Source organism: Tamandua tetradactyla, chromosome 3, assembly GCF_023851605.1.
Source record: "Tamandua tetradactyla isolate mTamTet1 chromosome 3, mTamTet1.pri, whole genome shotgun sequence".
Lineage (NCBI taxonomy): Eukaryota > Metazoa > Chordata > Mammalia > Pilosa > Myrmecophagidae > Tamandua > Tamandua tetradactyla.
The window spans coordinates 79,287,457-79,303,368 of record NC_135329.1 but is presented as its reverse complement, the minus strand read 5'-3'; the positions used below and the strand labels follow the sequence as shown (position 1 = coordinate 79,303,368).

At 60.8% G+C, this 15,912-nt stretch overlaps 1 protein-coding gene across 1 annotated transcript; it reads left to right on the top strand.

Annotated features, from left to right (window-relative positions):
• The first annotated feature begins 5,070 nt into the window (after nucleotides 1-5,070).
• MAB21L4 (mab-21 like 4) lies at nucleotides 5,071-15,912 on the top strand. Its single transcript, XM_077153311.1, has 5 exons — nucleotides 5,071-6,331; nucleotides 11,230-11,455; nucleotides 12,719-12,872; nucleotides 14,215-14,571; nucleotides 15,470-15,912. The coding sequence occupies exons 1-5, from the start codon at nucleotides 5,848-5,850 to the stop codon at nucleotides 15,560-15,562; spliced, it is 1,314 nt and encodes a 437-aa protein (XP_077009426.1). The 5' UTR covers nucleotides 5,071-5,847; the 3' UTR covers nucleotides 15,563-15,912.

The following is a 15,912-nucleotide window of genomic DNA, read 5'->3' as shown; positions in this document are numbered from 1 at the left end:
ATTTCTGGCTGGCTCTGCCTCTCTCGCCCTCACCCTGACAGGCGCTGCCCACCCTGATGCCCCTGGCTGCCCCTTGCAAGGCCGCCCTGATGTGTCCCCGAGGATGGGTGTACATGCAGACAGTTCTCAGGAAGAGGGGGACAGAAGGCAGGCAGAGGCCTTGGTCCTGGCATTCCAGCCCCCAGCATCCCAGCCCCCAGCGCTGCTGCTCCCACTCTGGGATTGGGGAGTGGCTCCTCATCTCTGTCTGCTCATTTGGCAAGGCCGCCCCCTAGGTCAGGGCCTTGGCCTGCAGAGCCGTCCACAGACCCGGTACCACTGAGGGTCAGCTGGCCATGCTAAAGGCTGCCGCCTCAGCTGGTCCCCGGGTCACAGACACTTTGAGTTCTGTCTGAGGGTGTGTTCCCTCCAGGTGCTGGACAGGGAGTAGGTCATGGGTCACTTTGAGGTTGCACCCAATGCAGCCCTATCCTGAACTACACTTTGGCACTGCCCAGCACTGCTGACCAGATGCCAGCGCTGGTTGTCCTGCAGTGACCATGCATTTGTGCCTTTATGCAAGAAGAGCCCATCTGTTTCCTGTTTCAAGAGGTGGCCCCAGCCCTCCTCACCCAGGTCAGCACATCACTTCCTGAAGGTGGGCAGTGCTGGGGGTGGGAGAGGACAGAGCCGGGCTGGCTGGGCGCTGACACCAGAGTTGTGCACATGACGTGCATCTCCGTCCCTTGTCCTCTGGCTCGGGGAGCTTCCCATGGGGCCTTAGCATGTGCTTCTCTGCCTCACCCCTCTCCTCCCACTGTGTGCTTCTTGGCAGGTGTCACAGGCCTGCTCTGCAGCCGGAAGAGAGTGGACAGTGATGGGGGTGGCTCAGAGGGACAGCCCAGTGTCAACCCTGGGGCACAGAGGGGACAGGGGTCAGGACAGTCCCTGGGTGCTGGCTGAGAGATGGTGAGCAGGATGAACTTTCTTAAAAGATACCTATTTCCTTCAACCCAATCATTCCACATTGGGGAAAACACCATCAACCTATCGTTAGAAACTGGAGACAGACTTTCGGCCCAAGGTGCCCTGGGGGGGTGTCTTTGATGTAATGAACTGCAGGAGGTGGGAATGGTGGGGACCTTGTATAACGTGAGGCCCGAGCAGGCTGCAGAGGCAGGATGAGTGGGTGAGATGTGAGTTTGAGTCCTACTGAGAGCAGGCTGGGCAGGTTGCTGGCCGGGGTGGTGTCAGGGTGTGACCAGGGACCCCTCGCTGTGGGCCTGGCCTTCCTTTGCAGCAAGCCCTCACCTCTTTGGGACTGCCACTCTGCTCAGACTTTCCTCAGGCCAGGTGAGGGCCCCAGGTGAGTCCCCGGCATGGGAGGTGCGGCTAGGAGGCCCGAGTATACTGCAATGTGAGCGGAGGGTGTTGATTCTGGTGCAATGTCTTGGGGCATGTGGCTAAGAGAAAAGGCAGGGAGTCTGCAGCCTGGGCCGAGGCCCTGCCTGGGAACGCTTGGAGATTCTGCCTTCAAGTCCAAGTCCCATGGCTGAAGCCCCCACCTTCCCTGCTCCCTTGTGCTTTCTGCCTGGTCAGTTTTGCTTCTCTCTCCTCCGGCTTGATAAGCTCCATGCAGATCTGCTGGTGGGGTCAGTTGGTCAGATAATCGGAGAGGGATGGCCTGGTGGGCCTGGGCCAGCTCAGGCTGGAGGGAGCTTGGTTTTCCCCTCCCACAGTTATTTTTAACTGTCCCTTTGCCAGCTCCCCCTGGCCTATTGGGGTGACCTTCCAGGGTTCCAGGAATACCTGGCTTCTCCATGCAGTTGTCCAGGTGGAGCTGACCACATGTGAGGGAGGTGGCTGTGTCCTGTCCCACCAGCCTCTGGCCAGAGTTGCTTGCCTACCCAGGTCTGCTCCCACTGCTGGAGCCTCTCCCTCCCACTCCAGCCGCCCTTCCTCGGCAACCTATGGCTTCTTTCTCAGCTGCTCCACCAAACCCAGCTACTCACGGTTTTCTGAACATGTTCCCAGCCTCTGTGCTTCCTGCTGTGTTCTCACCTCCCACAAATGACAACATCAGCTGAGGCCTGTGTGTGCACCCTGAGTGGCAGCATGGGAAAGGAATCTGGGAGCTTCCCAGCAGGGGCAGCTCCTGTGGTCCTGGGGACTGCACCTGGATGAAGTCAGCAATGCGGCAGCGAGCCTGGTCACCCCAAAGGCATAGAGGCCTCCTTGCCTCAACCTTCTGGGTGGCTTCAAGAGTCCATTTCCAAAGTACTCACGGGTTTGACCTCAGAGTGGAGGGCCACGCACAGCAAGCAAAAACTCAGGACTTCAAGTTAGATTTCAATCCCAGGTAAATGATACATAATGTTTGGGATAAATGGGTTTCACGTGAGTTGCATCTGAGTTTCAGATAAAGTCAAATTTAACCGGGTGCTTTATATTTTCTCTGGCTGCCCTACTCCCGAGTTAAGGGGTAACCAGGCTTCCCACGATGACGGGGCTGCAGGGGTCCGACATGTCCACACTTAGGGATGCAGTTTTGTCCAAGGTCAACACTTTGCTGTTCCTGTCTAGCGCTGGCAGAAGCCACACCTGGGTAGGATCCCCTGGCTCTCACCGAGCTAGGACTACTCCGTTTCAGCAGCAGCTCCCAGGCAATGTGGGAGACACTTCCCAGAATGGGTCGCAGGCTTTGTTGGAGAGGAACACATCTGGGGAGACCTTCTTGGGTGGCTGCCTCCTTCCTCCGTTGTGGACCTTAAGCCTCAGATTGGGCAGTGATGTGCCTGCGCCCACAGTAAGCAGCGCCTGGGCTTGGGCTCTCGTCCGGGCCTGACCACTCTGCTTTTGCGCCTGGGTGCCTACAGCTGTGCAGACCGTTACTCGTCCGGGTGCACCTGGGTGCCTACAGCTGTGCAGACCGTTGCTCGTCCGGGTGCACCTGGGTGCCTACAGCTGTGCAGACCGTTGCTCGTCCGGGTGCACCTGGGTGCCTACAGCTGTGCAGACCGTTGCTCGTCCGGGTGCACCTGGGTGCCTACAGCTGTGCAGACCGTTGCTCGTCCGGGTGCACCTGGGTGCCTACAGCTGTGCAGACCGTTGCGCAGAGGGAGCATCTCCTCTGGGTCCCCACAGGCTTTGTTGGCTGCTCAGACCATGCTGGACCCTTCTGCTCGGAGTTGCACTTGGGGGCCCAGTGTGCACCCCTCACCTGCATTGTCACCATTTGTTTTCTTGTCTACCGTGTGTTAGTCAGTTTAGCATCCCAGAGGCAGAGCTGGGCCCAGTGAGGCCAAAACAGTGGGGTTGGGAAGTTCGTGTGAGTGGACCGGCAGTCTGGGGGTACCTTGAGTGCAGGGGGGATGTGGGGAGCATCCCAGGCAGAGCTCCTGGCTCAGGGTCCAGTTGACACCTGTGGGACCCCAGGGACAGGGTCCTGTTGACACCTGAAGGACCCCAGGGGACAAGGTCCAGTTGATGCTTGCTGTCCCCAGGGACAGGATTCAGTTGACACCTACAGGACCCTGGGGAGGCTGACTAGAAACAACAATGGTTTGGTGTCCCTGACGACACATGGCCCCGCCTGGATTTCCCCACAATTAATTTCTTGGAGTCAGTTCAAGCCTCTCCTGGAGCATCTGGGGATTCTGGAAATACAGGCTGTGTGCTCTGGCCCCTGAGTTGCACAAAGAGGCTTAATGAACACAACACATGCACGTTGTGGTGGGTGTGTGTCACTGAACCGCCTCCTTGTGCAGCTACGCCCCTGATGGGGCCTGTCCATCCCCACCCATACCACCCTACAGCTCCACCTCTCATCTTCCAGGGTCTCCTGGATGCCCTTTGCTAGGTGGTGACCTACCCCCAAGCTGCTGCAACTCCAGTGGCCAAAGGCTGCTGGGTCTGCTGGGCAGTGCCTCACTCCCTCTGCCAGCACCCCCCTTCTTCTCTCCTTTCTCCTGCGGCATCCCCTGCCCTCCTTAAAGTTTCAGGAGAGGCACAAGTCCCGCTTCCCATGGGGCCTCTGCTCATCCACAATTCCACAGTGCATTCCAGGTGCTGCTGTGCTGGCTACAGGCATATAATGAGAAGCCCCCACCTGTGCAGGGGGTGGGTACACAGGGACGTGGGGGAAACGACAGGGACCTGGCCCATTGGAGTGCTCAGGTCTGAGCTGCCATCTAGGAAGACAGGCATCATTTGGGCAAAGGAGACGCAAGGGGCTGGCTCAGGGGGAGTAGGGAGCAGGGAGCACGTGCAAAGGCCCTGGACGGGGACCAGCTGGGTCCAACTGAGGAACAACAGGAGGCCAGTGTCCTGGAGCAGAGCAAGGGACAGTGCGAGTCCTTGCTGAGGGTGGAGGGGAAGGTCGGGGCTTGGCCAGGTGGGAAGTGGAGGTGGGGGGAGAGGGGGGTGAGCAGTGGAAGCTGGGGAGGGGCAAAGCTGGGGGCTAGTGTGGCCAGACTCCATCTCCCCATGGCAAGCGTGCTGTGGTGCAGAGGGCAACCAGGATGTATTGTCTGTAGAAGGCACAGTGAGAGGCGCCGGGTCCAGTGGGGCTCAGCATTCGGGAGGTGAGGAGTGACAAAGGATGCAGGCTGGATGAGGGGTGGGCAGCTGGCCGAGGGCATGTGGCTCCCAGAATCTAAGCAGCTGCCTGGGAGGGTGACCCCCGAGCACAGACAGGGTCGGGTTTAAAAGGGAAAGCTGTCTCTTGCTTGACGGTGGTACGGGCACCCTGGTATGGTGGTGAGTTCCGGGCAGCTAAATTCCATGGCCTGGGTGGGAGGCCCCCTGGAGAGCGGCTGGGGACGGGGCAGACCTGGGCTCAGCGCCCAGGGCCCTAATGCCGTCTGCCTGGGTCTGTCTTCAGGTTCCTTGTTTGCAGAGCCTCCAGCGGCTGAGCACGCTGAGTGCATGGAGACCTGGCGGGGCCAAGGGTCGATGTGGGGCTGGTTCCCTCCACCTGCCGGCTGGGACTTGCTTAGGCCTGGGCGGGGCAGGGCGGGCGGGCGGGCAGGGTGCCCAGTGCAGGTGCTGAGGGGACTGGTGGAGAGAGGCTTTCCAGCCTGGTGAGGAGGAGTCACAGAGCCCAGCTTTCCCCAGGAGAAGATGTGTTCCGGCTCCTGGGCTGAGGTGGGTGCCCATTGCTCTTGGGCTGGGAGGGGAAGGGGTGGGTGGCCGAGGGCCCTAGGGGGCACACCAGAGCTGCGGACCCCAAGATGAAGCCTCCCCCACCCCTGCTGAAGTCGGCACAGACATCCAGGTGATCACTCAGGTTGTTCAAGACTGTTCTATAAACACAGTCCTCAGTGCCCACCTAGGGCTCATGGCTTCTCGGGCCACCCTGGAAAGAGACCACAGGGATGTGGGGGCTGCACATTGAGATCTGGGGTGTCACCCTGCCCCACCCTGCTCATTCAAGCTGTGAGGCTGCCCTCTATGAAGTGGGAGGAGGGACAGACACACCTACTCCCCACTATCCTGGGGGCAGTCCAGCCCAGTGGTGGCCGGACCTGGGCAGCACAGGTGTCCCGAGTGATAGTTCCCAGGGGCGTCCTGAGCCGTTCATGAGCGGCGGAGGCACCTGGCTGGGCCTCTGGGTGGTGGCCCTGCCTCCTGCCCCGCCTGAGCCATTCTTAACTGCGGCTGGCTGAGTCACCCCCACTTCAAAGACCTGGCCCCTGTTCAGCTATTTAACCACTGCACCGCGCCTGTCGGGCCTCCACACTGGAATTCTACTCTGCGGGGAGCAGGTGCCCCACCTGCGACCCGCTCCTCACCTGGGCAGGAGTGTCCCCCGGCAGCCTGGTGTGTCCCCCAGCAGCCAGGAGCAGTCAAGACCCTCGAGGGCTGGCCATGGCTGTGCAGGTGTCCCTGTGGCACCACTACCTGCAGGCCATCCACTCGCGGCAGACGGCTCGGGTGCGGGACTTCCAGCGTGCGGAGGACGTGCTGCTGACCGTGCTGGAGCGCGTGCATGTGCTGGACTCCCGCTTTCTTGTGGACTACTCCCGCGACCTGGGGGCCTTCCAGTTTGCCCTGCGCTCCTCGGAGGGGCCTCAGGACGTGGAGGTGCCCCTGTGGGTGGACGCCAAGGCCCTCGTGATGGAAGAGCCTGGGCCCACCGAGCCCTCCGAGGGCCCCACGTCCTGCCACCTGGGTGTCCCCAAGGCAGCATCTGGTCTGGAGCAGTGGACAGCTGATGACGTCTTCAGTGCCTGCTCAGAGGACAACGCCAAGTGCTGTGGCCACATCGTGCCCAGCAAGGTCCTGTGTGTCCTCAGGGACCTCCTGGTGGCGGCCACTGTATACTGCAAACACCACAGTCTCATCACGCCAGGTAGTGGCACACTGTGTGTGGTGTGCACAGGTGCATGACCATTCGGTGTGTGTGTCTGTGTGCACAAGTGTGGTTGCTGCATGTGTATGTGTGCAGATGTGTGATTGCTCAATATATGTGTCTGGGTGCATGTGTGTGTGTTTGTTAGCTGTGTGGATGTGCAGGTGTGTCGTTGCTCAGTGTATGTCTGTGTGTACATGTATACTCACTGTGTGTGTGCAGCTGTGTCGATGCCCCTTATGCGGGTGTGTGTACACATCTGGGTGTTGCATGTGTGTGGAGGGCAGTGACCACTCGGGCTGCCCCATGTGTAGGGTGCCGGGCCTGGCCACCCCCAGGCTCTTCTCTGCCTTCTTAGAGGCACAAGGGGGCTTCCGCAAGACCCATACAAGCACGTCCCTAACTGTGGCTTACCAGGCTGGGTAGGGGCAGGAGATTCTCATCCCGGCTTCCCAACCCAGCCTGGTGACCCAGGGTGGGTGACCGGGGCAGGTGGTCAGCCTCCTGGGCCCAATGACACAGCACCTTTGAGGGAATGGCAGGGCCTATGATTAGGTGTCTAGGCCTGGCAGGGTACCCTCCAGGGGGACTTTATATAGCCATATTCTCAAACTTCTAATTACCTGGAATGGCTAGGCAGGAGTTTTTAGATTTCTCACCTGACCAGGCATGACCGTTCCCACCTGGCCTGTCACCCATGGGCCCACAGCCCCATCTAGAGACACATTCACTTATGGGGTGACCAGGAGGCTCTGCCCTGCCCTGGGGTCATTCAGGTAAGTCAAAGCTGTCCACGAATCCTTGTCCTCAAGTTGCTTTCCAGCTGGAAGGCCAGTCTGAGGCTGGCAAGCACATTCATAGGAGCTGGAAGAGAGATGGGTGTGCAAGGAAATTCCAGGCATCGTTTTCTGACACTTAACTTGAAAGGGATGTGGGGTGGCCCCAGATGACAGGGTTCAGGCTGCCCCATCCCAGGCACTAGGCTGGGGCTGCAGTGGGGAGAGCTGGGGTGGAGGTGCTGTGGCTGGCTGGCTTCCACACTGCCATTTCAGGAACCAAATATGTTTCTGATGGCAGATAAGGGGACAGAGCCACAAGTGGTGGTTCTGGATGACAAATACTTGAATGAAGAGTTGGGGGGCCTGGGCATCACTGCACCCCTCAACCCTTCACTGATGGCAAGACTGAGACCCATGGTCAGGTGGTAGGGCCAGGACCCGTTCTGAGTGGGTTCCAGGAAAAGGCCCAAGAGCCTCCTGCAGGTGATTCTGGGGAGACAGGGGTCCACGCAGCTGGGGTGGCTTGTCTCTGCAGGACCTACTGTGTGTGCTGCAGGGTGGGGTGGGGAGTGGTAGAGGGGGGCATGCAGCTCCCACGCTCACTTGCTCGCCATAGAGACCTTTCTCCAGGGCACATGCTGGGTCTCGCTTCGGGCCACACCTGGACCGTGCTCCCAGCTGGCCGGCCTGGCCTCTGACCTGGCTCACCCTCCTCATGTGCTCCAGTGTTCATTTGTTTTTGGAGGGGGAGAGAAGGGACAACTGGGGCAGAGGGGGACTCTGGGTGCACCTGAGTGAGCCCCTCTCCAGACACATCCCTCCATGCAGTAGCCCCACCTGGGTGGTCTGGGGGTTCTTATTTCAAGGAACTCCGCCTTAGGGGAGTCAGGGTGGGTCTGGGTGGGTCTGGGCAGGGCAGGGCAGGCACAGGAGGGTGTGTTGGGGAGGGGGGTGCAAGGGGCTCTGTGAATATGTTTTGGACAGAATGTGGCACTATGGCAGGAATGCAGGGGATAAGGGACTTGAGCCTGGAACTCGGGGTTCAGAGCAGGACCAGGCCCTGGAACTTGGGGTGCAGAGCATGACCAGGCTCTGGAACTCGGGGTTCAGAGCAGGGCCAGGCCTCAGAGCAGCCGGGCTTGCTGGGGCCAGGCCAAGGCCAGACTCAGAACCAGACACCGCCTCCTCACCGCCTCCACTGAGGGCTGAAGGCTGCGTGGACACTGTATCCTCCTCAGGCTGGAGGCCCACCCCCCACAGTAGGTCTTGGGAACCCCACACCCACTGGGCATGATTTGGGGTGCTAACGAGAGCCCGAGCTGTGGCCCTAGGGACACGGCTCCGCACAAACCCCACATCCCACACTATGCTCCCAGTACAGGCCGCCCTCTACTGCCCCCTGAGCAAGTTAGTTCCTCTAGGAGCAATAGGCCCTGGGGGTCTGCAGGGGTTGTGCTCGCTGTCCTGCCCCCGTGGGGAGCAAGGAAGGTCAGGCTCTCCCACCTGGGTGGATGGTAGCAGCTGCTATGCCCAGGAGATGCCCTGACCTTTGCAAGGGGAGGGGCAGGCAGCAGGCCGGGGGGTGAGGCAGATGCCCCGTCTCCTGGGACCGACCAGGGCCACATGGACGGTGCAGCATCTTGAGTCCTGGAGGCTGTAGGGAGTGGAGGTCAGCCGCATGGGGCCTGGAGAGCAGGGGTCAGCCATATGGGTGTCGGGGGGAGAGGTCAGCCAACAGGGTCACAGGGCAGAGGTAAACTATGTGGGGCCTGAGGTTTGAAGTCAGCCCCAGAGTTCTCGAGCATCATGTCCACCCACTGGCCACTCCTCGGGTTGTGATCTTGACTCAGCTGCCTCTTGGTGCCTTAGTTTCTCCTCTGGGAGATGGGCGTCACAGGCCTAATGGTGCCGGGCAGCTGTGAGGCTCAGATGAGCTAATTCATGGGAGGGGCTTAGATCAGGGCCCAGCGGGGCAGGCCCCCTAAAACACCAGCTTTTGGTGTTACATTCTGTGGGACCTGGGGTGAAGAAGGAAAAGGATCTGGAAAGGCCATGGAGGGGCCCTAGCACAAGTGAGGGGTGGGCCCTCGGGCGGGAGGGGCAGCATTGCGAAACTGTTAGAGATGCAGGCTTCCAGGAAAAGGGTCCTCACTGACCCTGGCCTTTGTGTGTGAGCAGGGGTGCATCTGGGAGGGAGAGGTCGAAGGTCTCTCTTTAGGAAGGCCCTGGTGGCACTGGGGCTGGGCCGGGTCGGTCTGCACTGGCTTTCAGAACTTCTCCTTTCAGCTCACGTTGGAGACAGCTTTACTTTGCACACATCAGAGCCTGAGAATTACTACCTGGGTGTTGGGCTCGTGCTGGGTGGACTCGGCCCCTGGGGTCGAGGGTGAGCGCTGAGCGGTGTGTGCTGGGACAGCAGGAAGGTCTAAGGGGACAAGGCCACACAGAGTGCACTCGGGGACGTTTCCGTCCAGTGCTGATGTCAGTGGCCTACATTTTTAAGCTCCCTCCAAGGAAGAGGAAAAATTTAACCAAACCAGAAGGGGTGTGTCTGCTCAGCCACTATCAGGAACTAAAGCACTTGATTCAAATTACAACAGCAACTTCTAGAATGATCTTAGGAAAACGGCACACATGCAAAGGCAGCCCAATCGGGGAGGGGCCCTTTACTGTGGTGGTGTGGGTGATGGGTGTGAGGGCTGAGGGAGCCCAGAGGCAGCCTGCCCCTGCTGGGGGCTGGGCGGTTCTGAGAGGCACGGACCTGTGTGTTGATGCACTGGGCGGGGGCGTGTGGAGGGTCCTGGGCTGAGGGCTGTGGCTCGTGTACATCTGGCTGGGGGGCCTCGGCCTCGCCCTGGGCAGGTAGCTGCTACAGTGGCCTCCGGAAATGGGCCTGAGTAGTGCCGTGGGATTCCTCAGGATGCAGCTCGGGGCAGGCCGCTGGGGCCAAGGGGATGCCCGGGCATCCAGGGTGCCAGGTGGCCCTAGAGCTCCATCTACCCAGGCTTCAGGCAAGGGTACCCTCAGAGCCAGCCTGGAGTGCGCTGGCCCCCTGGCAGGCAGGCACTGGCCTGGGCCTAATGCCCCTTTGGGCCCTGCCATGCCTCCCAGCCTCAGTTTGTCCAGACAGGGCCAGTGGGCACTGAGTTAAGAGCACAGCCCCAAGGGTACAGCAGAGAGGCTTGGGAAGCCGGGGGTATGGGTGAAGTAGACCGGAACAAAGACAAACCTCACAGGCAGATGCGGCTGTTGGAAGTTGCCATAAAAGGCGTCATTGCACAGGCTTGGCTGGTTGCTCACTTGGCTAGGTTCCAAGGATGGAGACAGGTGTGCAGGGGTGGAGGCAGGTATAGAGGGATGTATCCAGGGATCCAGGGGTAGACCTAGGTTCCAGAGGTGGATGTAGGTGTCCAGGAGGTGGAGGCAGGTGTCCAGGGATGGTGTCAGGTGTCCACGGATGGAGATGAGTGTGCAAGGGGGTGGACCTCGGTGTCCAGGGAGGGAATCAGGTGTCCAGGGGTATAGCAGAGTGTCCAGGAGTGGATACAGGGGTCCAGAGATATATCCAGCAGTCCAGAGGTGGAGTCAGGTATCCAGGAGTGGATTCAGGTGTGCAGGGGTGGACCTACGTGTCCATGGGTGGTGGCAAGTGTTCAGAGATGGAGGCTGGTATGCAGGGGTGGAGGCAGGTATGCAGGGTGGAGGTAGGTGGCAGGGGTGGATCCAGGTGTGCAGGATGGACCCAGGTTTTCAGGGGTGGATCCAAGTGTGCAGAGGTGGAGGGAGGTATCCAGGGGAAGGATCCAGGTTTGCAGGGTGGACCCAGCTTTTCAGGGGTGATCCAAGTGTGCAGAGTGGAGGCAGGTGTCCAGGGGTAGAGGCAGGTGTCCAGGGGTAGATTCAGGTATGCAGGATAGAGGCAGGTGTACGGGGTGAAGGCATGTGTGGGGGTCACGGTTGGGGGGTGGAGAGGGTGGCAAGTATAAGAAGATGATGGCACCGCAGCCAGTTGGGCAGGAGGGAAGAAGGCTGCTGGAGGAATCCTGGCAGAGGTGATTAGGGCACAGGTGTGGGGGCCCACAGGGTGGGGTCGGCTCAGTGTCCCCTGCTTCTCTGCAGGTGCATTGAATGCATCGAGCCTGAAGGCAGGGGAGCTCTGCTTATCCCTGCTGGTGTCCAGTGGCTGGAGGACGATTCACTTCAATGTTATCCCTGTGGTGAGGAGGAACCCGGTGGCACTCACCCGGGTGGACTCCCGCCTAACATCCGGATTCCCAGAGGGCAGCTTGGAAAGGATCACAGCCCAAGGGGTGGACCTGGAGCCAGCCAGTGCCCAGCACTGGAGGTAGGACATGCCTCCCCTGGGTCTGTGGGGTCCTAGGGAGCAAGCAGGGAGGGGCTGCCCGCTATCCCCCTCACCCCCACGGCTTTCTCCTGGGGCAGCAGTTTCTGTGGGGTCCCGGGCCCACTCTGCCCCAGCAGTCTGACCCCTGTATCCTACCTGAAGCTATTGGGTGTCCATGGGTGGTGGCAGGTGTTCAGAGATGCAGGCTGGTATGCAGGGGTGGAGGCAGGTGGCAGGGGTGGATCCAGGTGTGCAGAGGTGGAGGGAGGTATCCAGGGGGAGAATCCAGGTTTGCAGGGTGGAGGCAGGTGGGATTCACAAACACAGCCCGCTTCTCCGCACCAGCACGTCCCCCTCCCTGCTGGCTGTACCCCTGTCTGAGCTGCAGGGCAGGTGGAGCTGGGACCCTGACCTCCGGGGGAGCTGGGCAAGTGTCAAGCCGTGAAAGAGGGTTTTACGGGGTCTCAGCCATCAAGAGATCCAGAGCTGGAGGCGACTGGACTGGACAAGACTGTTATGGAGGCAGTCTGGCCCCTTTCCTTTAGGGTGGGAAAGTGCAGCAGAAGACAGGTGGCCTGTCCAGGTTCACGGAGGGTCCTGGGAAGGCTGAGAGGGGTCTTCAGGCAGGAAGGCTGGGTGGGGAAAGTGGCTTCTGGAAATAAGGGGCGCATGGCCTTCCCACAACCACAGCCATGGTCTCTGACCTTGGGACAGAAGGTCATTCCAGCCTCTGAGTGCAGGAAGAGGGGAGGATGGGAGGAGGTCTTCCTTGTGTGCTGGGTGGGCCCCTAAAGAAGTGTTCCTGGTGGCCCATGGCCTGCCCTATAGGCATGGGGTGGAGAAAGCACCCAGGGACCCTGAGATGGGCTTGAGCTCTTTGGGTGCTGCGGCTGCCTGTGGAGGGCTGGTTCGGGTCTCCTGAGTGGGGTGTCAGGGGACTTTCGCACTGCCAGGCTGGGGTGGCTCACAGGACCTGCCCTGGGCCCCAGTGCTTCAACCTTGACAGATCCTGGGCAGCCCCTCCTGTTCACATGAGGTTGGGCTGGCAAGGAGGCACCCAGGGTCCCTCCGGATTCTTGGCCTGAGGACCCCTACACAAAGCTAGATGCTTCCCTCCTAGCCCCTGTGCGCTGAGCCGGTGAGCTTGGGGGCTTCTCAGAGTTGGTGAGGCTGCAGAGCCTGGGCTGGGCGCTTTCTTCCTCACCGTGTCGGTAGGTGTCGGGGGCTTGTAGATATGACCGTGCGCACACATCTGCTTTTCAGGGTCTCCGCTGACCACCTGCTGGCGAAGCTGCTCAGTGTGCTGGGTACCCTGGGAGGCCACCACCTCGACAGCCTCTCCATCCTAGACCGGGTCAACCATGAGCACTGGCGAGACGGTGGCCGCAGCGCTGGGCTCTCTTTCGGCCACCTGAAGGTCCGTGTGGTGAGAGCTCAGTGGCATTGCTTTCTGTCTTGCTGGCCTTCACCTTCTCTACCAGGGAGGAGCCTGTAGGGGGGCCCTGCTCTGCCTTCCTGTCACTCTGAGGGGTGCAGCCTGGAGCCGGCCCCACGGTAGGGGATCCTGAGGCTCTGAGGAGGGGTAGCACCTGCCCTGAGTGGCCACAGGCCCTTTGCACAGCACCTCCCTGGGACTCCTGCTCTGGCATGCTCTTCAGCCGACCCCAAGAGCTGCCCACCCTCCTAGCGCACCACCTAAGGGGCCAGGTCCCTCAGTCCTGAGGCCCCTACCACCTTCCCTGCTGTCCTTGGGGAGCCTCAGGAAAGCCATGTCACCTCTCAGGGACACCCCCATCCTTCAAAAGGGAAACGCACCCCTTTGTGGCTAATGAGCTTCTGTGTCACTCAGAGTCTTTATAAACTGTCAGCTGCTGAGAGGAGTGAGGGAGGGGCTGCAGTTTTTGATCCATTGTGGGTGGCATTTTGGGCTAGAATGTCCCTCCATGCCCCCACCCCTGCCCCTGCCAGGTGAGAGTGGAGCTGGTGGGGGCTGCAATCTTGGGTCTCTCTGCTGGTCTACCGTCCCTGAGTGAGCAGGGCATCTGGCCCGTGGACATCCCATGATGGGTGGGGGGGCAGGCTTTAGTTGACTCCTTGTTAAGGAACAGGTGGCCCACCTGGCATCAGGAGAGACAGGCTCTACCCCAAGTCCCTGTCTGAACTTGGGTCGCCAAGTGCCCCCTTGGGCCTCAATCCCTCTCCCCTTGAGTTGGGTTTCCGACTTCTGGTGGCCCCTACATTGTGGTTACCAAGCCTCAAGCTGAACTGAGGGGCGGAGGGGGCGCCTGGGGCAGCCAGGTTGGTCAGTCCCTGTTGCTTTCAGATCTTGGTCTGGTCCAGGTGTCAAAGGAGCACAGACCAGGGCTGGCTGATCCAAGGCAGTGGGTCTTTTGGGTGGGCTGCAGGGGATGAATAGGAATTCAATATGTGTGTGTGTGTGTGTGTGTGTGTGTGTGTGTGTGTGTGTGTGTGTGTGTGTGTGTGTTGCAGAAGGAGAAGCCGCTGAGAGGGGTCCTGGACGCTGGCAAGGGCAGGCCTTGAAGGGCGGGGCGGGCCCTGGGAGAGCCAGGGGAGGAGCAGAAGCAGAGCTGGGCAGGACTAGGTAGAGGCTTCCTAAGCGCTGACTTTGCCGCCATAGCAAGGACGGGGGCAGCGTGCGGGGAGGTTCTGGTGGGGGCAGGGTGTGCAGGGGCGCAGGGGCAAGGGTTGGGAGTGCCTGGGATACAGGGCTTGATGCGTCCCGCTGTCCCGCCGCTCAGATGGTGCTGCTGTGGGCCGCGGCGCTGTTCCCAGCGCGCGAGGACTGGGCGGAGCTGCAGGGCGCCGTGTACCGCCCACTCGTGGTGCTGCTCTGCTGCCTGGCCACGGAGAACCTGCCGCACTTGCTCTTCCCGGAGCTCAACCTGCTGCGGGACACGGGCCTGGATCTGTGCGCCCTCTACCAGCGCGTGGAGGCCTTCGCCAGCCAGCCCGAGGCGGCCCTGCGCATCCACGCCACGCATCTGGGCCGCAACCCCCCGCCGCGCGTGGGCAGCAGGCTCAAGGCCCTCCTCCAGCTGCCCGCCAGCGATTCCGCCTACTGGGCCACCGCCTACTTCGACGTCCTGCTGGACAAGGTGGGTGCAGCCGGCCCCACCCCTGGTTGGGAGCCGAGGAGGGCTGGGGCGGGGTCAGGGCTCTGGCGGAGAGCCTTTCCTGGGATGGGTGTGACATCCGGTTCAGACTGGCCATGGATGCCCTCGCTTGCTGCTGACCCCAGGGTCACTACCTGCCCAAGCCTGTTGCCATTCCCCACCAGAGTCACCTCCAGACTGACCTTTGGGGAACGCTCACCACCTGCCCACCTGGGGATCCCTTCCCTGGGGAGGGGTTTGGCCTTCCCCAGGCCTCCTGGGCTCCTCACCTGGGCTCTCTGGGACCTGGTATCCTCTGTCCTGCCCTCCAACCCATCCAGTGGTTCCATTGCTGTCCCTCCTTGAGCCCGAGGTTCCGGCAGCTCAGCTGAGCCTCTACCCACCTCCAAGGGGAGCCCCTCCTCTGCTTCCCGATCACCCCTTCCACAGCACACCTGTGCTTCTTGGACTGGCTTCTCGTTCCAGCAGCACGAAGGTCCAAGGGTGGTCTATTTTAGCACCCTTCCACCTGCTGAGGTGCTAAGAGCTTCCTGGGATCATTACCTCCCCGCCATTTAATAATTGTTACTCCAGTTCAGGAATGGGCCCTGCTCTGTGGTCTTAGCAGACTGGGTGTGGATGGGTGAGGAGGGGGTGGTGCACACTCAGCCTCCCATGAGCCCCTGGGAGGGAGACAGCTGAGCCTGAGGGACTTCCGGAGGGGATGACATTGGGCAAGCCCATTAGCAGGTAGAATGGCCAGGCAGAGGCCCAGAGGCAGGAAGGCCAGAGGTCAGGGGAGCAGGCTGCTCCTCGTTGGGTGAAGGGGTGGCTGAGGCTTGGGGCCTGGCGCTTGGACCCGCTCTCAGGTGGGGCCCTTGCTCCTCAACTCTGCCCACAGTTCCAGGTTTTCAACATCCAAGATGAGGCCCGGATCGCAGCCATGCAGAGCGTCTTCCTGAAGACCAAGGCTCTGGGTGGTGAGGAGAGCTGAGGGGTCTGCCCAATCTCGGCCCCCCGCCCCACCGGAGGCTCCTGGGACACCTGAGGAAGGAGTGGGCAGGTGGTGGGTGGTGGGTTGTGAACGGACATTGTCTCTGGGGACTGTGTCAGGGGCTGGCCTCGTGGGGTTCTGAGGGTGCTGGGCAGTGCGGCCCCCCTGGAGCAGCTCCTGTCCTCAGGGTGAGGTGCTGGGAAGAGGTACCATGTGCTCTGTGATCCTGCAGAGACCCCTGGGCAATGCTGTTCAGAGAATACCCACAGAGGGCTGCATGAGGCTTGGGGGTCCCCAGGGCCAGTCCCTACTCTTCATCTTTAATAAATTAACGCACTGGATAGACAAAA